Below are 20548 nucleotides of genomic sequence, written 5' to 3' on the forward strand. Positions count from 1 at the left end.
GACTGAGCATGCAGCTCTGGGGGGCACCGGTGTTGAGAGTCAGGGTGGAGGATGAGGTGCTGCCGATCCGCACCGCCTGTGGTCTAGCCGTCAGGAAGTTCAGGATCCACTCACGGAGGGCGATGTTGAGCCCAAGGTCTCTGAGCTTGGTGAAGAGCTTCAGGGGCACGATGGTGTTAAATGCTGAACTGTAGTCACTGTGTGGCATTCTAACATATGTGTCCCTCTGGTCCAGTTGGGAGAGGGCAGTGTGGAGGGTGAGGGAGATGGCATCTGCAGTCGACCTTTTGCCTGTAGGCGAACTGAAGAGGGTCCAGAGAGTCAGGGAGGGAGGAGGTGATGAAGGCTTTGACCAGCCGCTCAAAACGCTTCATGATGATGGAAGTGAGTGCTACTTGGCGTTAGTCGTTCAGGCAGAGGATTTAAGTTTTTTTGGGAACAGGGACAAGAAGAAAAAGAAGAAGCTTCAGTCTTCACCTCCATCGATATGTTTGAACCACAAAGACGTTCATTTGTACAAACAGACACATTCCACCAACACTGTCAGTCGTGGAAATCTACATTTTGTAGAGGAAAAGTAACTTTTATATTCCTGGCTGAATCTTTTATGAGCTTCCCATATATTCTTTTCTATCTGTTCTATCTTAAATGGAAACTTATACAGAGAAGTTTCCTGTTTTTTATCCTCTGTCTCAAACTGGGCCTACAGAACCAGTCTGAACTGACTGACACAACAGCCTTAGCTCTCCTAAATAAGATCTTTGCATTTGACTGTTCTCCATCTTCACTCCCTGTGATTCTTTGTGTTCATCCTTTCTGCAGAAAGCTCCTAATAAAATACTCAAAAACAAATTTGGAAATGCAGCCTCTTGTGTTTTCAGATTTCCATCACAGTTCTCCAACTGGATCTGATGGACCACAGAAGTTGAGCCAGCCTCTTAACGTGTGTCCCCTGTGAGACTGTCCATCTTTAACATCCTTGTTCACATGACCAGAGGGTTTGTAATCAAGACCATCTGGAAATTAATGAAATCTACATGAAATCAACAGGTTTAATGTTCTGACTATTTCACAATGACACGGATCACATGAAAGTATCTGGGAAAGTCCAACACTACTTCTATTTCCTCAAAGCAGTGCCTCAGGGCATTGTGTCATTGTTTTCACCTGTTAATGAGAAAAGATTTTGTAATTTTCCCACGAAAGTCGTTTATTTACCTCCTGTCCTGTTGTCCAATCAGACGAGAGCACAGATTCTGTATAAAAGACACACGTTTCCTCCTCAGGTCACAGACTCAGTTTGTTCAACAGGTGAGAAAGAGGAGTTTCTCTACTGACTGCTACTGACTAACTAACTTCTGTCTGTCTGTCTGTCTGTCTCTGTGACCTCTGTCCTCTCTGTCTGTGTGTCCTAGGTCCTCTCTGTCTGTCTATCGGTCTGTCATTCAATCAATCAATCAATCATTGGGATTAAATGTTTTTTCCTCCTGCAGATTTCAGACCAAGATGGATCCACATGTGTCGCAGTGTGAACTCGGTGAGTATTTTACATGAAGTCAATGTTTCTTTTATTTGGATAAAGTAAAATATTATTCATATTTATTTGAATATTTTCCGTAAGTAGACCAAACTTTTTACTGTCTCGTAAAACAGAAGGAGCTGTGAAGCCGTCTGCAGTTGAGTCCGTTAAAGTTTATATTGAAAACTCAAGAAATCCTTTTTCTTGAGTTTTCTCTTCCAGTCAGTCTTTGTGTCTCCAGATGTTGTGTGTCCAGTGTGCTGCTGTTCACAGGGAACCAGGGTCAGACTGCTGCTCTAAGCTTCAGGGAACATCTGGCCGATTGTCTGGAGGACAAAGACTATGATATGCTGCTGGAGATAGCAAAGACCGGCCTCCCCCCCACACACACACCGCACCATGTGGTGGTTGTTGGAGCTGGCATGGCTGGACTGACGGCTGCAAAGCTGCTGCAGGACGCAGGACACAAGGTACGTGCAGCAGGTCCATCACTTAAAGCTGATGAAATTCTTTTGTTGACCACTAGGGGCAGACATACACTGAAACAAACCACCTGAATCAAGGTCTGCCACCTGCTGGTTCTGAGCTGCAACATGTTGTGTGTTTTGCATGATAAGTTAAGGAGGGGACCACTGGAGCAACTGCAGTGTATGAGATATTTCAGCTTAACTTCTGTTCATTGGGAGGAAGTGAGGAAGCTTCATCTATCTTTATTTATTATCTAGTTCCTAACGACATCACTTCTGTTTGAGTTTCTTTGTTTCAGACCTGACTTCACTGATCACTTCTAATCTTACATTTATGACCTTTTTGTAGCGTTTGATCCAGAGTTCAGAGTCGTTTGTTTTTCTAACATTATAATTTTCCACAGAAAATACCCATTTAATATAAAATGAGGAATAAGATGCTTATGTCTAATCTGGTAATTTACCTGTTTGAACAAGGTGACCATATTAGAAGCTAGTGATCGTGTGGGAGGACGAGTGGAGACCCACAGGAATGAAAACGACGGCTGGTACATTGAATTTGGAGCAATGAGGATCCCATCTACTCATGAGTGAGTAGAATTTTTTTGTTTTTTGATTTATTTTGTGGTATCTTTAGCAAGCTAATGTTCTATCTTTCTTGTGTCTCAACAGAATCGTCCGCTGGTACGTGAATTCACTCGAGCTCAAGCTAAATGAATTCATCATGAAAAACGACTGCACCTTCTACCTGGTCAATGGGATAAAGAAACGGACGTCTGAAGTGAAAGCACACCCTGACAGCCTGGGGTATAACCTGGAGGATAAAGAGAAAGGGAAGTCGGCCAACGAGCTGCTACAACAAGCTTTGGAGAAGGTGTGGAAGCATCATGTGTTTTTTCGTATACAGTAAATACCAAAGTATTTATGTGTTGTTAGTAGATGATGCAACTCCTGTGAAAACTCTTACAGGACGCTATATTATGATTAATACTTTTACATGTTGCTAGCTTGATGTTGTCAGACTCACAATTCTAGTCAGAATGTGAGTCTGAGACTGCTCCATTGGGCTGTGATTATGGGGCGTGTTTCAACTGACCAGGAAATAAAATTCCTCTTCGCTCAATTGGATAGGCCTATAACCAATCAGAGCAATGTAGTATGTGACGTATGTTAAGCAACACATTGTGAGTTATTTACTAACGCCGGGTTCACACCGGACGCTGAAGCGAGGCCGAAGCGACGCTTCAGCGCAGCGCCAAGCCTTAAATAACAGCTGGCTCCCATCCACTCCCATGTTAAACCTTTGTGCCGGTCACACCGGAGGCTGAAGCACCGCGCTGTGCCAAGGCGATCGTTTCGGCGTCGAGTCTATATTTTGCGCTTGACTCGAGTGTATCGCACCAGGAAACACACTGAAAAACGATCTTAAACTATATTGATGACATATTTTATATGATATAAATGATCAAATATGCATCCCATACTTTAAAGTCCCCTTCTGTTGTCCTGGAGTTTTAATTGGACCAATGACATTATTAGATGTCCCCCTCTGCCCATCCACTACAGCCACACAAGCAGTGATACAGATAAAAAGAGAGAGGGGGGGGGGGACTACGTAGCCTGGATGCCAGACGAACTTAGCCCCGCCCACAACAATTTGGTCGGCAGTTCGGTCTGGAGTCGCTCCATTGGGAAAAAATTATGGCCCGACCGGGCCAATCAGATTGTCAGGGCGGGCTTTATACGATGATTGACAGATGATCAACGGTAACGTAATCAACCACATCACAAAGTGCCCTCGGGTTGAATTCGTTTTCAACAAACATGCCTGCCGCTGGCGAGCTGAGATGTGTAGATGCTGCCATTGAGTCTGTTTTAGAAGACATCGACAGCGCATTCATTTTGAAAGAGGAACACAGAACGTGGAGGCGACGCCAAAGCACCGCGCTAATCCCTATCGCCCCGGAGCTTGGCTGTTCACACCGGACACTGAAGCGACGCTGAATCGCCGGGCAGCGCTAATAATTTCTCCTCAACGGAGCGACTCCAGACCGATCTTCCCGACCTCAAATGTTGTGGGCGGGGCTAAGTTCGTCTGGCATCCAGGCTAACATGTTGCGATAACAAGGTCAGAATACATTTCAATTTGATTATTGCGTCTTCCGAGTTTGACCTTACTCGGTTAAAGGTAATCAGAAAATACTTGTCCCAATACAAATTTGTTTAGGGACATTTGGGCCACATTTGCCATTTTAAATTGTTTTTAGACGTCGTTTAATCATAAACGTTAAATTAAACATTTACAGAATTTATTAAGACTAAACACCTGAATATAAAACATATTTTCTCTTCCTGTTTGATGGTTATGTGACTTAAATGTGTACCTGTCATTGTAATTTATCTTTTTTGTAGGTGTATGACTATATGTGGAAACATGGCTGTTCTGAATATCTTAAGAAGTACGACCACTACAGTGTGAAGGTAAAGCACAATGTGATTTCATTTATAAGCACAAAGTTAGAAACACAACATTGTGTGAATTATGTTCCTTCAGTCTGACAAATGTATAAAACAAATATTCAGGTGTTCAGTATTTGAAAAAGGGCTGACTAGCTGGGTAATTATGAAAAAAACATCTCGTCAGTAGTCTGGTAGATAGGCTGACACGCCCCCTAACAAAGACTGGTAAAGCGAGAGCGGAAGCTGACATTTCCTACACGAGCTGGTATCGGTTGACCAATCACAAAGAGGGTACCAGCTGCCTGGGCTTTATCGGGGGGGGGGTCTTAAAGAGACAGAAGCTAAAACCTAGTGTTTTTGAGAGAGAAGCTGAAATGAGGAGCTGCAGCAGTGGACAGTCTGAGGAAAGTTTTCTGAACATTAGAGCATGAAAACATTTTACAGTTATAACTCATTAAAATGAATATGAATGGAATATGTCTCCTTAATGTTTCCTTTTCACAGAGATATTTGAAAACGGAAGGTGGTTTGAGCGCAGAAGCCGTGAGGATGGTCGGAGACATGCTCAACGAAGACAGCCTCATGCACATGGCTCTGACTGAGATGATGTACCTCAACAGCGACGTCAACGACAACACCAAGTGAGACTTACCAACATTAGTATGTGTTTGAATTGGAACTCTCTGATGAAGGGTCTCGTAGAAAGGGGCAAGATCCAATAGACAACAGATTTATTTGTACTTGTTTCTATAACATAAGTGGTAAGTAACAGAAGTTGGTGTGTGAGCAGTAATAGTGGATAACAGAGGTTAGAATCTTGCCTATGAACAGTGATACATTTGTTAGGCCACTGAAAGCAGCTAACATCACCTCAACTCGTACTTGTTATGTTTTTGTGAACAAGATATGTCAAGAACAACTTGAGGAAATGTCTTAGGCAACAAGAGGATGCTCAGGCAGAATAAATAACAGTGTTGACTTCCCACACTCTCCGTACCATAATTTAGTAATTTTCATGTCTCTTTGCTTTTGAAGGTATGATGAAATAACAGGTGGGTTCGATCTTCTCCCCAACGCTTTACACAAAACACTGAAGGCCCCTGCTCTCCTGAACTCCAAGGTGAAGCGTATCCGTCAGTCAGATACAGGTGTCGTGATATCGTACAAGAAAGACAAACAATCCTTTCTGACCGACCTTGAGGCTGACGCAGTCCTGGTAACCACCACAGCCAAAGCAGCCCTGTTCATTGAATTTGATCCACCTCTCCCCCGTGACAAGATGGAGGCCCTGAGATCGGTCCACTATGGCAGCTCCACAAAAATCATCCTCACCTTCAGTGAGAAGTTCTGGGAGAAGGACGACATCAAAGGAGGGAAGAGCATCACCGACAGGCCCTCTCGTTTTATCTACTATCCCAGCCACGGTTTCATAAACAAGGACATCGGCGTCCTCCTGGCCTCCTACACCTGGGCTGAAGATTCGGTTCTCTTCCTGGGAGCGACTGACGAAGACTTGAAAGAGCTGGTTCTGGAAGATTTAGCTGCGATCCACGGTGAGAACGTCCGACATCTCTGCACAGGGGTGGTGGTGAAGAAGTGGAGCTTGGATCCCTACAGCCTGGGCGCCTTCGCTCTCTTCACACCCTACCAACACGTGGAGTACGCTAAGGAGCTCTTTAAAAGGGAAGGCAGGCTGCACTTTGCTGGTGAACACACCGGCTTCCCTCACGCCTGGATCGACACAGCTATGAAAACTGGAATCAGAGCTGCTACCAACATCTACACGCAGCTGCTCGATGTCTCCACCTAAACAAGAGACGATCTCTGAGCCGTCACATCTGAATAAATCAGTATCATTATACTCCATGGTTTTAGGGAAATCTTTATAATTTTTAATCACTTAATTTTTACATTTATTCATTTGAATGTGGATAGATTATCGCCTTGATCTGTTTTCTATGCTTTTCATTAATTCTGGATACAATCAATGGTTGTCTACGGTTCTATTCTGGTACACGGGGCTACATACTTGTAAATTCAAAGAAAATGATGTATGTAATCTGATTGATTTGCGTGTGTCATTAAAGTCTATAATTGAATCTGAAGCCTGTGCAGTTGAGTTACTGATTTTAGTGAAAACAACCAATAAGTAATAATCTGATTGTTTGACCTTAATAGGATCAAAAGGGACAGGGCTAGTCCCTTTTGCTTTGGATCCACATAATAGAAATGAACCCATGCAGCATCAGATGCATTTATTATTTCACACTAAGACACATCAAACCTTCTGCTCTGGGCTCAGAGTTAGGGATTGTTGTGCCATATTATTAGACCTTAACCCAACCCTAACCCATTCATGTGACTGGGGTGTCTAAGTGTCTCATACTGTCAGCTGCCAGAGTTTGCAGATATAAAATATGCACTGGTCTCTCCTTATGTCTTCCCTCATTCAGTGTGAACCCAAGAGCAAGATAGTGTTGGGATTTTAAATCTGTGTTTGTCTGTGTGTTTGTGAGTCTGTGAAAATGTCAATAGAACTGAACTTTAAACAAATGCAGGAGGGTGGGGCCAGGAGCAGTTTGGGCCAGATATATGGCCTTCACACAATGACTTATAATAACCGTTGCTGCTTGGTGTTAATCTTGAAGTTAGTTAGAGTGTGTGTGTGTGTGTGTGTGTGTGTGCGTCACGTCGCTGGTCAGTCTCACACCTGACTTGATAAAAGGTCTTATTAGAGCCGCTGCCTGTTGTGGAGACTGTAGATCTGTGGAGTACGATACACTGTACATTAACTTGTCCTCATACCAAACTTTTCTGTATTAAAGCATAACTCCCTTAGCTTTATTCAACATCACACAGGATTCAAGCAGCTGCCCCAGGTTCTGGGGGAAAGATAGAAAGGCATTTGTAGCATTTGCCTCTAATACGCTAAATACTGGACTAGTTCTAGGTTCAGGTACTTTAAATTTAAGCCGGCACTTTACTAAACACACTTAGACAAAAAGACAATAAATAAATTATATTATCAACATAATGAACTCAATAACCATATAAACACATAATTCAAACAATAAATAAAGGAGAGTTTGGATGAGTGGAGCTCACTCTTCTTCCCTTATTCTCTTGATAGTTCGTTGTGATAGTCTTTTCAAAAATAAATAATAAAGTTCCGCCTGAAGTCCATTCAGATCAATTCAAAAATATAAAGAAACAACTGATACTCCTACCCCTCTGGCAGTGAGTTTCCAACGTCCAATCTGGGCAGTGGCAGAAGTCCAGTCCAGTTCAGGGGATGCTTGCTTCAGCCCTTTAAAAACGGACTCCGCCGGTCTGGTAGCTCGCCATCTTGTCCATGCTGCGTGTCTGTTGCTCCAACACACACTCACACAGGTGTCTCCTCGCAGGTTCGCCTGATCACAGAACCTCTGCAAATATGTGATGCACTAAACTTAAACAAACTTTTGGCATTTCTTTCAGGTTTTCACATATCTTTTTACACTTGATTTCAGCAGTCAAACTTCTTCCTATTTCTCTCTCCTCTCGTGGTCTCCTCTAGTGGTCTCCTGTCTTCCCTCCAATTTTCCCTTTTCTAATCTTTCTCGTTACTCTCACCTGCTGTCACCTGCGCAGGGCCAATTCTCTTAAAGGGGAAAGCGCCCTTAAAGGGAAAGGGTCACTTTTTAGTCACCAGACTTATAAATATTTCTCCATTAAATCTTTAAATTGGGTTTTAACTGAATTAAGTTAATTACATGTATGGATTTTAACCAGTTTCACTTATTTATTAATTTAATGAACTATTTATCTATTTATACATTTACAATACATAGTTATATTTATTTATTTCATATTTATCTATATTATTAATATTTAATGAGGGCAACATTAATGTGGACTATTTATTTATTAAGTATACATTTTAATGCATACTAATATATTTCAAGTTTATCTATATCAATACTTTTATAATATATTATAATTTAAAGATATTAATATGTGTTACACATTGCTTTGTTTGGATGATGCAAATGTTTAAACAAACAGAACATACAGCCGATAGAGCAGGAACACAATACATTTTACTCCAATGAACAACAACGCCAACCCACAAGGTGTCAGCTGAGTCAAGGCTTGTTAATGTGAAGATTTGCCCAGCAACTATCAGAGGAGGAGCGAGACTGGGAGCTGCTCCTCATCACTTCCTGATTCCAGTGCCAAGAGGCGTGGACTATGCCTGCTCACCATCAAGGAAGAACCAAGTCTCTATCAAGGAAGACTCCCCCTCGTTATTGACCAAATTATCAAATTATACCTACTGTTATAAAATATTACAACTGTCGTCTGTGCGGTGCGACTCTTTACTGCCCGGTGCTGCTCGAGGGCCGGGGCTGTGCGTTTGGTGCCCATTGCTGTGCTGAACTTTTCATACCTTTTTTATTGCTTCTTAATAAATACTTTTGGAACCAAACCAAGACCGGCTCTTCTCATATTTGGGATAAAAGAACACAAGAAATTTGGTGACCCCAACATGATCGTGAAGAGAAGTTTCGACCGGAAAGACCGGAGACCCAGAGGTCGAGGCCGATCGATTCTCCACATACTCACAAGGCGCAAAACAAAAAGGGAGGCAGAAACCTGTTGAAACTAATTCTGTATTAGTTATATAGGCATTGATATAGATTGTGAGTATGCGGAGAGGATAAAGGAGGTAAAGTAATAAAGTCCTGTGTTTTTGGGAAGCAATGAAAAGGTACAGCAAAGCAATGTGAAATCAAGGGAATGAACAAAGGTTGTTGGTAAAACCAGGACCTGCGCAGGACGGGCGCCGCACTTCTGTGACGCACAAACCCTTAAAAATAATTCAGATTAAAAAAAAAAAAGACGATTCAGGCTGTAGTTTGCAATAGTGCAACCTAGGTTAGTTCGGGAGTGATTCTGGAGGGAGGGGCAGCCTGCTCTGAAGAGACAGGATATTAACTAGCCAGACACACCGTTGAATCGGGCCTAAAATTGAAAGATAAGACGACTCAAGTAAAAAGTATGCAGTTTGGTTCTTTTATCCCAAATATGGGAAGAGCCGGTCTCGGTTTGGTTCTACAGGTGGATTAAACAATAGCCCGGCTTGACACTGGAATACAACGAGAGTCATTTTTCTGCCTGTCTCTTCCTGGTGGTCTTCCTCATTCTAACGAGATAAAGTACTAATCACTCATCCACAGGAGGAGTGGTTCAGTGGTCGAAAAGGGTGTGTCTCCGTGTGTGACTGTGTGTGTCTGTCTGTGTTTGTGTGATGCAGGAGGATCCAGAGCGAAGCCGCAGCCAGGGTCATTCTGCCAGATACAATCCTTGACCTGAAGAAACTGCCCTAGTTTCCCTGTGAGTAATCTCTCTCGGCTGTCGTCTCCATTCAGATGAATACGGTCATAATAGTACGAGATTGAAGTCGTAAAAGTGAAGAGAAATAAAACTGACATTTCCTCCTTCACAAAAGGGCCGAGCTGTTTTCTTGCAAAATCTAAATACTGTGGCGCTAACGTGCTAACAGATGCTACATTTCCTTATTTTGAATCTTCTACTGAAGAATTTATTCACTTTTCATTGACTTTATTCATGAATTACACAAAACGATTTGACTCTATTCTCAAGAGAATTTAATCACAATGTTTCGTCTTCATTCTCGACTTGTCAACATTGTGATATGAGGAACAGAGTTCAGTCAGTGTGCTGCAGACAAACAACAGTGTTGTAACTTCACATTGAGATTCATGGGGTCCGAGTTTGGAGCTGAACTTTGCTGGGTGCGTATTTGTTGATATAAAGGATTTGCATGGCATCACTCCAACGCTCACGCACGCAATCTCTCTCGCCCACACACACGTTTATACTTCTATCTTAATGAGGACACTCATTGGCATAATACATTCCCTAACCCCTCACCCTAAGCTTAACGAATAGCAACTTAAGAAAAAACATATGCTAGTTGACAAAACCCAAGCAAAGCAAGATAATATCTTCATAAATTTCACAACACAACACAACACATCTCAGAAATGCGCATCAAATACATGAATGAGTAGAGTCACGTTCATTTTTTTAATTAACACCCAAACAGTCACACTCTGTAAGTTGTCGGCTCAAAGTGGTCCTAACAAAGATATCTGTACAAGAGCACACACACTACGAACTCTACAGTTTTCCCGTTGGCTGTGTGACAGAGGGTTTCACTGGAAAACTGATTTGATTTCTTATCTCATTATTGTGCAATCTGCTCTTCACTTGACTGCATTCTTCATGAGTGGAGAGTTTTTCATGATGGGAGTGAGAGGCACTTCAAACTGCTGAATCTGACTAATTAGATTAAACTTAGATTAAGTTAGATGAAGCGTCCATTTCTTTGATGCTGTCCAGGATGCACTCTGGCTTTGAGCTACAGCCTTAAACAATAGAAGAAGAAGAAGAAGAAGAAGAAGAAGAAGAAGAAGAAGAAGAAGAAGAAGAAGAAGAAGAAACTGCAGTCTTCACCTGGCTGAATCTTTTATGAACTTCCGAATAATTATTGACTGTGCGATCAATTATGTTCTATCTGTTCTATCTTAAACTGTAACTTATACAGAGTAGGTTCCTGTTTCTTATCTCCTGTCTCAAACTGGGCCTACAGAACCAGTCTGAACTGGTTCACACAACAGCCTTAGTTCTCCTCAATGAGATGTTTGCATTTGACTGAGATCCCCGTGACGCTCTGTGTTCCACCTTTCTGCAGAAAGCTCCTAATAAAATACTCATAGACGAATTTGGAAATGCAGCTTCTTGTGTTTTCAGATTTCCATCACAGTTCTCTTATTGGATCTGACCACAGAAGTTGAGCCAGCCTCTCAAAGTGTATCCCCTGTGAGATCGTCCATCTTTAACATCCTTGTTAACATAACCAGAGGGTTTGTTATCATGATCATCTGGAAATAAATTAAATCTACATGAAATCAACAGGCTTAATGTTCTGACTATTTCACAATGACATGGATCACATGAAAGTATCTGTTAATGTTCAACACTACCCCTATATCCACAAAGCAGTTTGTGTATGATAAGGTATCACGTGTCTGCCCTCAGGACATTTAGTCATTCTCCAGTTACTGAGAAAAGATTTGTATTTTCACCTGAAAGTCGTTTATTTCCCTCCTGTCATGTTGTCCAATCAGACACGAGCACAGATTCTGTATAAAAGACACATGAGTCCTCCTCAGGTCACAGACTCTGTTTGTTAAACAGGTGAGAAAGAGGAGTTTCTCTACTGACTGTCTGTCTGTTAATCCGTCTGTCTGTCATTGTGTCCTACGTCCCGTCTGTCTGTCTGTCATTGTGTCCTACGTCCCGTCCGTCTGTCTGTCTGTCTGTCATTGTGTCCTACGTCCCGTCTGTCTGTCTGTCTGTCTGTCTCTGTGACCTCTGTCCTCTCTGTTCGTCTGTCTGTGTGTCTGACTTTCAATCAATCAACCAAACATTGGGATTAAATGTTTTTCCACCTGCAGCTTTCAGACCAAGATGGATCCACATGTGTCGAAGCGTGAACTCTGTGAGTATTTTGCATGAAGTCAATGTTTCTTTCATTAGAAAATAATGATTATTCCGAGAGTTTTCTCTACCAGTCAGTCTTTGTGTCTCCAGATGTTGTCAGTGTGCTGCTGTTCACAATGTACCAGAGTCAGACTGCTGCTCTCAGCTTCAGGGCAAATATTTCTTCTTGTCTGGAGGACAAAGACTATGAAACGCTGCTGGAGACAGCAAAGACCGGCCTCCCCCCCACACACACACCGCACCATTTGGTGGTTGTTGGAGCTGGCATGGCTGGACTGACGGCTGCAAAGCTTCTGCAGGACGCAGGACACAAGGTACGTGCAGCAGGTCCATCACTTAAAGCTGATGAAATACTTGTGTTGACCACTAAGGGCAGACATTCACTGAAACAAACCCAAACATACCACCTGAATGAAGGTCTGCCCCCTGCGGGTTCCGTGCTGCAACATGTGGGTGTTTTGTATGATTATTTAAGGAGGGAACCACTGGAGCAATTCCTGTGTATGAGATATTTGAGCTTAATTTCTGTTCAGTGGGAGGAAGTGAGGAAGCTTCATCTACTTTTATTTATTATCTAGTTCCTGACGACATCACTTCTGTTTGAGTTTCTTTAAGTTTTAGACCTGACTTCACTGATCACTTCTAATCTTACATTTATGACCTTTTTGTAGCGAATAATCCAGTGTTTTAATTTACCCGTTTGAACAAGGTGACCATATTAGAAGCTAGTGATCGTGTGGGAGGACGAGTGGAGACCCACAGGAATGAAAACGACGGCTGGTACATTGAATTTGGAGCAATGAGGATCCCAACTACTCATGAGTGAGTAGAAACTGTTTTTTGTTGAGGTTTTATTTCGTGGTATCTTTAGCTAGCTAATGTCTATCTTTCCTGTGTCTCAACAGAATCATCCGCTGGTACGTGAAATCACTCGGGCTCAAGCTAAATGAATTCATCATGACTCACCCCAAAACCTTCTACCTGGTCAATGGGATAAAGAAACGGACGTTTGAAGTGAATGCAGACCCTGACAACATGGGATATAACCTGGAGGGTCACGAGAAGGGGAAGTCGGCCGACGAGCTGCTACAACAATCTTTGGAGAAGGTGTGGAAGCATCATGTGTTCTTTCGTATGCAGTAAATACCAAGTTTGAGATGAAAGATTGTCTTAAATATGTATTTATTTGTCGTTAGTAGATGATGCAAACTCCTGTGAAATCTCCTACAGGACGCTATATTATGATTAATACGTTGACATAATAAGGTCAGAATACTCCACGTTTTAACTTGATTATTGCTTCTTCCAAGTTTGACCTTACTTTGTTTAAGGTAATCAGAAAATACTTGTCCCAATACATATTTGTTTTGGGACATTTGGGCCACATTTGCTATTTCAAATTGTTTTAGACATCGTTTATACATAAACATTAAATTAATCATTTACAGTATTTATTAAGAGTAAACACCTGAATATAAACATATTTTCTATTCCTGTTTGATGGTTATGTGACTTAAATGTGTACCTGTCGTTGTAATTTATCTTTTTTGTAGGTGAATGACTATATAGCGAAACATGGCTGTTCTGAAGCTCTTAAGAAGTACGACCCCTACACTGTGAAGGTAAAGCACAATTAAGATTAAGATGCAATTATTAGTCCCAAACACATGCACAGACATGCAGGTAGGGAAATTTAACATCTGCTTTTAACTAGGGATGCACCGATTTATCGGCCGAACATCGGTAGCGGCCGATATTCGCCTCGTTTACTGATATCGGCTTATCGGTAATAAACTTGACTTTCACCGATATCATTGGCCGATGTTCATATTTGTTGTAAAACCGCTGGGCACGTGCCGCAGCTGGGGGAGCAGTCGCTCCGTCCCCCACCTCTCCGCGGCTCAGTGTGCGGCACCGGGAGGTCCTCATCCGGTGGCACCTCACGGCGTCACTGGTGCGGGGGCTTTCTTTCTCTTGGACCGCGGGGCGGTGTCCATCGCCGGCGCGGAAGGCGGGCCGTTGAAGGGGACCGGGTACGCGGTCAGCGGCGGCCACTCTGGACGCGTGTCCCCTTCTCGCGGATCACCTCAGCTACGGCGACCGCTGGGGGAACCCTCCGGCTGGCGCCGAGCAGCTGACTGAGAACTGGTGCGGACCAGGGGAATCCGACTGTTTAATTAAAACAAGCATCGCGAAGGGCCACAGTGGGTGTTGACGCGATGTGATTTCTGCCCGACACTAAAAACAGGTCAAACTGAGGAGGGCTTGTTAAGTTATCTTGGCTCACGCAGTGTAGCTTGGTGTAAAAAGTATGAGCGTAGCGTCTGTACTTATTTAAATACTTTATTCTCATGTGCATCGGCTCTATTCATCCGTCTCATGCACAGGTAACAAGGGAACTGACAACATACGTCATACACACAGAAGCCGTAACACCTCTAATAAACGGGCAATACTGCTACCGTAAAACAATGAGAAGAGCGTTCTCTATAATGATACTTTAACAGGGCTGTTTTAGACAGGGTAAAAAGGTGCTGTTTTAAATAATCCTTGTGGTATTTTGACCAAAATATGTTACAGACATTTTATTAAGATCCCAAGGAACCATTTCAACTTGCGGAAAAATGGTCATTATATGTCTCTGTTAAATAAAGTTTAGTTAAATCAAAGATTGTTTCATAAATCTGATTCAATTTGTGTCATTAAAAGATAAGAGTGATGAAGGGCTGAACATTTTTTAAATAATGATTTAATTATTTTTCTGGCACAAAAGGGTGAATGAATAACAACAAAAAGAAAATATACAAATATCGGTATCGGCTATCGGCCAGATTGTTATTTTAAATATCGGTATCGGTATCGGCCAAGAATTTCCATATCAGTGCATCCCTACTTTTAACCCATCTGGTTCAGAACACACAGAGCAGTGAGCGACCATGTATGGCGCCCGGGGAGCAGATGTTGGGGGAGTAAGGTGCCTTGCTCAGGGGCACTAGACAGGGTAGATCAATCCAGGTTCATCTTTTGTTGTCTCTCCGTGGAGTCGAACCAGAGACAAACCAGAGACCTTTTCTGCCCGTATTCCAAGTTTCTGCCACTCATGTAATGTGATTTAATGTAAATGCACAAAGCTAGAAACACACCATTGTGTGAATTATCATCCTTCAGTCTTACAAATGTAATAAAACAAATATTCAGGTGTTCAGTTTTTGAAAAAGGGCTGACTAGCTGGATAATTATGAAGCAGAGCAGGAACTGGCATTTCCTACACGAGATGGAATATGTAGACCAATCACAAAGAGGGTAACAGCTGACTGGGCTTTATCAGGAAGGGGGGGGTCTTAAAGAGACAGGAGCTAAAACCTAGTGTTTGAGAGAGAGGCTGAAAATAGGAGCTGCAGCAGTGGACAATCTGAGGACGATAAAACATGAACAAATTTTACAGTAACAACTCATTAAAATGAACAACCTGAATATAAACTGAAAATGTATATTTTAAGATTAATGTTTCCTTTTTCACAGGACTATCTGAAAACGGAAGGTAATTTGAGCGCAGAAGCCGTGAGGATGATCGGAGACATGCTCAACACAGACGCCATCATGGCCCTTGCTCTGAGTGAGATGATGTTCCTCAGCAACGACGTCAACGACGACACCACGTAAGACTTACCAACATTAGTATGTGTTGATTTGCAACTCTCTGATGAAGGGTCTCGTAGAAAGGCCCTGAGAGCTTAACGAATAGCAACTTAAGAAAACATATGCTAGTTGACAAAACACAAGCAAAGCAAGATAATATCTTCATCAATTTCACAACACAACACAACACATCCCAGAAATGCGCATCAAATACATAATTGCGTAGCGTCACGTTCATTTTTTTAATCATCATCGTATCAGGCCATCATGAAATACTAGGAGTTCATCGTTATCTTCACGTTAATAATATGAAAACTGATTCATTAAGTTCAGCGTTCGCGAAAAATATGCACAACACTTTACTGTACAGCCACTGCAGAGGGGCTGAGGAGCCGACCCCTGTGCGGAACCGAATTTGTATGATGTATTGGACGTTTTTGTGTCTCCTGTGTCCATCACTTTTAGCTGTCCTCTGGAAACACTTCTGTTGTCGCTTCTCCTCTATTTGCTGCGCGTTTCTGTAATGTGTTGTGTTGTGTTGTGAAATTGATGATGTTTTCTTACTTTGCTTGTGCTTTGTCAACTTGCATGTGTTTTCTTAAGTTGCTATATGTTGAGCTCTCAGGGCCACCATAAAGACCCAATAGACAACTAATTTATTTGTACTTGCTTGTATTGCGTAAGTTGTAAGTAACAGAAGTTGGTGTGTGAGCAGTGATAGTGGATAACAGAGGTTAGAATCTTGCCTATGAACAGTGATATATTTATTAGGCCACTGAAAGCAGCTAACATCAACTCAACTCGTCCTTGTTATGTTTTTGTGAACAAGATATGTCAAGAACAACTTGAGGAAATGTCTTAGGCAATGACAGGATGCTCAGGCAGAATAAATAACAGTGTTGACTTCCCACACTCTACGTACGATAATTTAGTAATTTTCATGTCTCTTTGCTTTTGAAGGTACCATGAAATAACAGGTGGGTTGGATCTTCTCCCCAAAGCTTTACACAAAACACTGAAGGCCCCTGCTCTCCTGAACTCCAAGGTGAAGCGTATCAGTCGGTCAGATACAGGTGTCGTGATATCGTACAAGAAAGACAAACAATCCTTTCTGACCGACCTTGAGGCTGACGCAGTCCTGGTAACCACCACAACCAAAGCAGCCCTATTCATTGAATTTGATCCACCTCTCCCCGTTGACAAGATTGAGGCCCTGAGGTCGGTCCACTATGCAAGCTCCACAAAAATCATCCTCACCTTCAGTGAGAAGTTCTGGGAGAAGGACGGTATCAAAGGAGGGAAGAGCGTCACCGACAGGCCCTCTCGTTTTATCTACTATCCCAGCCACGGTTTCATAAACAAAGACATCGGCGTCCTCCTGGCCTCCTACACCTGGGCTGAAGATTCCCTTCTCTTCATGGGAGCGACTGACGAAGACCTGAAAGAGCTGGTTCTGAAAGATTTAGCTGCGATCCACGGCAAGTACGTCCGACATCTCTGCACAGGGGTGGTGGTGAAGAAGTGGAGCTTGGATCCCTACAGCCTGGGCGCCTTCGCTCTCTTCACACCCTACCAACACGTGGAGTACGCTAAGGAGCTCTTTAAAAGGGAAGGCAGGATGCACTTTGCTGGTGAACACACCGGCTTCCCTCACGCCTGGATCGACACAGCTATGAAAACTGGAATCAGAGCTGCGATCAACATCAACAAGGAGCTGAACGATGTCTCCACCTAAACAAGAGACGATCTCTGAGCCAATCCATAGAGAAATCTTTATAATTTTTAATCACTTAATTTTTACATTCATTCAGTTGAATGCAGATGTTTGTCATTTGAGCTTGAGTTTAGTGCCTTGTTCTGTTTTCTATGCTTTTCATTAATTCTGGACACAATTGATTGTTGTCTACGGTTCTATTCTGGTACACGGGGCAACACACATTCTAAAAATATTCTACCTGTTCAAATTGTATCTTTCATTTTCTATAAACACAAATAAAATGCAAAGAAAATGATGTATTTAATCTGATTGATTTGAGTGTGTCATTAAAGTCCATAATTGAATCTGAAGCCTGTGCACTTGAGTTACTGATTTTAGCAAAAACAACAATTAAGTAATAATCTGATCAGATGAATTTATTCTTTAACACTAAGACACATCAAACCTTCTGCTCTGGGCTCAGAGTTAGGGATTGTTGTGCCATATTGTTCGACCTTAACCCAACCCTAACCCTAACCCATGCATTTGACTGGGGTGTAATGTTTCTAAGCGTCATCTTAATTTGTTGAGTCTCATACTGTCAGCTGCCAGAGATAAAATACGCACTGGTCTCTCTTTATGTCCTCCTTCATTCAGTGTGAAGCCAAGAGCAAGATAGTGTTGGGATTATATATAACAATGTAAGACAACCTTTAAGTCAATGGAAGTTTAAGAAGTTCATATAAATAGTCTTCACACTGAACAGGAGGGATTAGAAACAAGTGCTTTCATAAAGTATAAATGATCACCCATCAATGACCTCCTCCTTTGGTCTGAGGAACCTTTCACACCTAGTATAGTATTTGGGTTCAGATCTGAGAAGTCCAGAGGTCCGGTCCAAACAAGCCCCTGGCATGATTCTCAAATCTGGACTCATCAGACCAAAGTACAGATTTCCACTTAATGTCCATTCCTTGTGTTTCTTGGCCAAAGCAAGTCTCTTCTTCTTCTTGTTCTTCCTCAGTAGTGGCTTCTTTGCAAGGGTTAACAAGCATTAATGCTGTTAATGTGTGGTTTCTGAGGCTGGTAACTCCAATGAACTTATCCTCAGCAGCAGAGGTCCTGGTCATCCTGTCCTGGGGTGGTCCTGATGAGAGCCAGATTCATCAGAGCGTTTGATGGTTTTCGCGACTGAACTTGAGGATACATTCAAAGTTCTTGAAATTTTTCCGGATGACTGACCTTCCTGTCTCGAAGTAATGACGGACTGTCGTTTCTCTTTACTTAGTTGAGTGTTTCTTGCCATAATATGGATAAGAACTGTAGTCGAATAGGCCTATTCTCTGTATAGAGCTGTGCAACAACCTGCCTCTGCACAACACAACTGATCATCTCAAACACATTAAGAAGGCAAGGAATTCCACAAATTAGCTCTTGACAAAGCAAACCTGTTATTTGAAAACTGTTGTATATTCGTTAGAGTAAATCATTTTGGCATGATTTTAAAACATTTAGAATTGATTCTTCTGTGTAATAAACATATAATACAAACAAGAACGAGGTCCGCTCAGATTTCTTCATCAACATCAACTTCGAGAACAACATCGACATCTCGGCTGCATAGAATATACCATAGAACTTGGCGTCACGAACTTTTGAGCTGTTAGCTGCTGTACCTCCAACAGCTTCAAACGGTGAGCATTTCTCATTTTGACTGAACGCTGGCTTGTTCATTGAGGCTGTTGTGTGTCTGCTGTTTATCCACACCGCTAAAAAAACTGTTTTTGGGGACATGATGTTTAAAGTGAAGCTCAGTGCTAAATTTGATTTTATTTGCGCACTGCACGTCGCAAATAAAAAAGGGGGAGTATTATAGGAAAGGTATAAGAGGTCAAATGGAAAGAAACAAGGTAAAGACAGGAAATAGTTTAGAATAGCTGCATTGTAACGAAAAGGTGATTAAATGACATTGTGCAAGATTAAAAAGACGGGCCTTCAACCGTTTAACGACAAGACATGTGTCTATTAATCACTGCGTTACAATTGGCTTAGGAATAGCAAGGAATTGGTTTAAAGAGAAAAATTGGGACAAACCTGGAACCAGGGTAATTTGAATAAATACATGTAAAGTGATAAGGCACAGAGTAATAAAAGAGAAAAATAAGATTAAGGAAAATTATCACAGGAATAAGCCGCAGAATTTGGATAGTGAAGCCCTCAGAGAAGGAGCTGTTAGTGTGGGCCGTAAAAACCTCACCACAGGTCAGTTTAATAACTGGAGATTGTAGAATACAAAATTCGATTGACTTCACATTCTGATCATTGTTGATGAACAAGTGTCTGATGGAGCCTATCATCGGATATTTACATGTCATTAGGTAGCAAAAATTTTAAGAGAATTAGAGAGAAATAGCGGCAAATAGCATATTTGTGGTGTCACTGAGCTCATTGGCTTTGAAAATAAGTGTGCGTTCGTGTACAGGGAGCTGACTCCCAGTGGTGTGTGTGTGTGTGTGTGTGTGTGTGTGTGTGTGTGTGTGTGTGTGTGTGTGTGTGTGTGTGTGTGTGTTTGTTTCTGTGTCTCTCTGCATGAACATCCCTCTGCACCTCCTGTTTAGAAACGTGGGGATTTTCATTGTAGTTAAAACTCTCTTGTGAGTCACAGGGACAGATTCACAGTTTTTAAAACCGATTCTTTAATGGGGTCTATGTTTAAGCTAAAAAAGACAATTTGATGGTTTGTTTGAAGGAAAGCGAGATTGTACAGACAGTATTAGGAAATAAAATTGCCTGTTTGATTCAGCTAGATTGGATATGCCTGTAGTTCTAAAAAATATTTTACTTCTTGAATTTTTTTTTCTTCAATTTGGGAAAAAATTTAGTTTAATTTGACATTTTGGACTTTAAATAATAGATAAGGATAATTTGGATAGAGGGAGAGATAGTCAGACTTTTATTTTAAGGTGATAACGAGAGGAAATTGTTTGCATTGACGAGAGAATGACAATGTGCTAGTATCAGGAGTGTGCCAACATCTACACTAAGGGCTGGTGTAATATTAGAATCAAATATCAGTTTTTCCTCACTGGGAGTGACACATGTGTGATGTACATTTCAATTAATGACAAAAGGGGGGACATTTTATGGAAAATTAACTATTTATGGTTGAAAGCTATGTCGTAGTTGAAAAGTAAG

The 20548-nt window shown here is 41.9% G+C and overlaps 2 protein-coding genes across 3 annotated transcripts; both read left to right on the forward strand.

The window, feature by feature from the left end:
• The first annotated feature begins 1286 nt into the window (after nucleotides 1–1286).
• Nucleotides 1287–6551, forward strand: LOC128430058 (L-amino-acid oxidase). Of its 2 annotated transcripts, XM_053415996.1 has the most exons (8): nucleotides 1287–1311; nucleotides 1494–1537; nucleotides 1793–1989; nucleotides 2464–2576; nucleotides 2659–2860; nucleotides 4399–4467; nucleotides 4951–5087; nucleotides 5482–6551. In XM_053415996.1, exons 2-8 carry the CDS (start codon nucleotides 1507–1509, stop codon nucleotides 6254–6256), a joined length of 1524 nt encoding a protein of 507 aa, XP_053271971.1. In that variant the 5' UTR covers nucleotides 1287–1311; nucleotides 1494–1506; the 3' UTR covers nucleotides 6257–6551. The 2 variants fall into 2 exon arrangements, with proteins under 2 accessions (XP_053271971.1, XP_053271972.1); XM_053415997.1 differs by lacking the exon at nucleotides 1287–1311 and having other exon boundaries at nucleotides 1761–1989.
• A 5049-nt stretch (nucleotides 6552–11600) lies between these two features.
• On the forward strand, nucleotides 11601–17724 carry LOC128430057 (L-amino-acid oxidase). Its single transcript, XM_053415995.1, has 8 exons — nucleotides 11601–11712; nucleotides 11973–12016; nucleotides 12109–12332; nucleotides 12728–12840; nucleotides 12924–13125; nucleotides 13572–13640; nucleotides 15541–15677; nucleotides 16618–17724. The coding sequence occupies exons 2-8, from the start codon at nucleotides 11986–11988 to the stop codon at nucleotides 17390–17392; spliced, it is 1551 nt and encodes a 516-aa protein (XP_053271970.1). The 5' UTR covers nucleotides 11601–11712; nucleotides 11973–11985; the 3' UTR covers nucleotides 17393–17724.
• The last annotated feature ends 2824 nt before the right edge of the window (nucleotides 17725–20548 follow it).

Source organism: Pleuronectes platessa, chromosome 23, assembly GCF_947347685.1.
Source record: "Pleuronectes platessa chromosome 23, fPlePla1.1, whole genome shotgun sequence".
Lineage (NCBI taxonomy): Eukaryota > Metazoa > Chordata > Actinopteri > Pleuronectiformes > Pleuronectidae > Pleuronectes > Pleuronectes platessa.

Excerpts from the sequence above, each read along its gene's own strand:
- LOC128430058 (XM_053415996.1), top strand. The coding sequence starts at position 1,507 with ATGGATCCACATGTGTCGCAGTGTGAACTCG. Across the intron at positions 1,990-2,463 it reads TGCAGGACGCAGGACACAAG|GTGACCATATTAGAAGCTAG; the intron begins GTACGTGCAGCA and ends TGTTTGAACAAG. Across the intron at positions 2,861-4,398 it reads TACAACAAGCTTTGGAGAAG|GTGTATGACTATATGTGGAA; the intron begins GTGTGGAAGCAT and ends TCTTTTTTGTAG.
- LOC128430057 (XM_053415995.1), top strand. The coding sequence starts at position 11,986 with ATGGATCCACATGTGTCGAAGCGTGAACTCT. Across the intron at positions 12,841-12,923 it reads AGGATCCCAACTACTCATGA|AATCATCCGCTGGTACGTGA; the intron begins GTGAGTAGAAAC and ends GTGTCTCAACAG. Across the intron at positions 15,678-16,617 it reads GACGTCAACGACGACACCAC|GTACCATGAAATAACAGGTG; the intron begins GTAAGACTTACC and ends TTGCTTTTGAAG.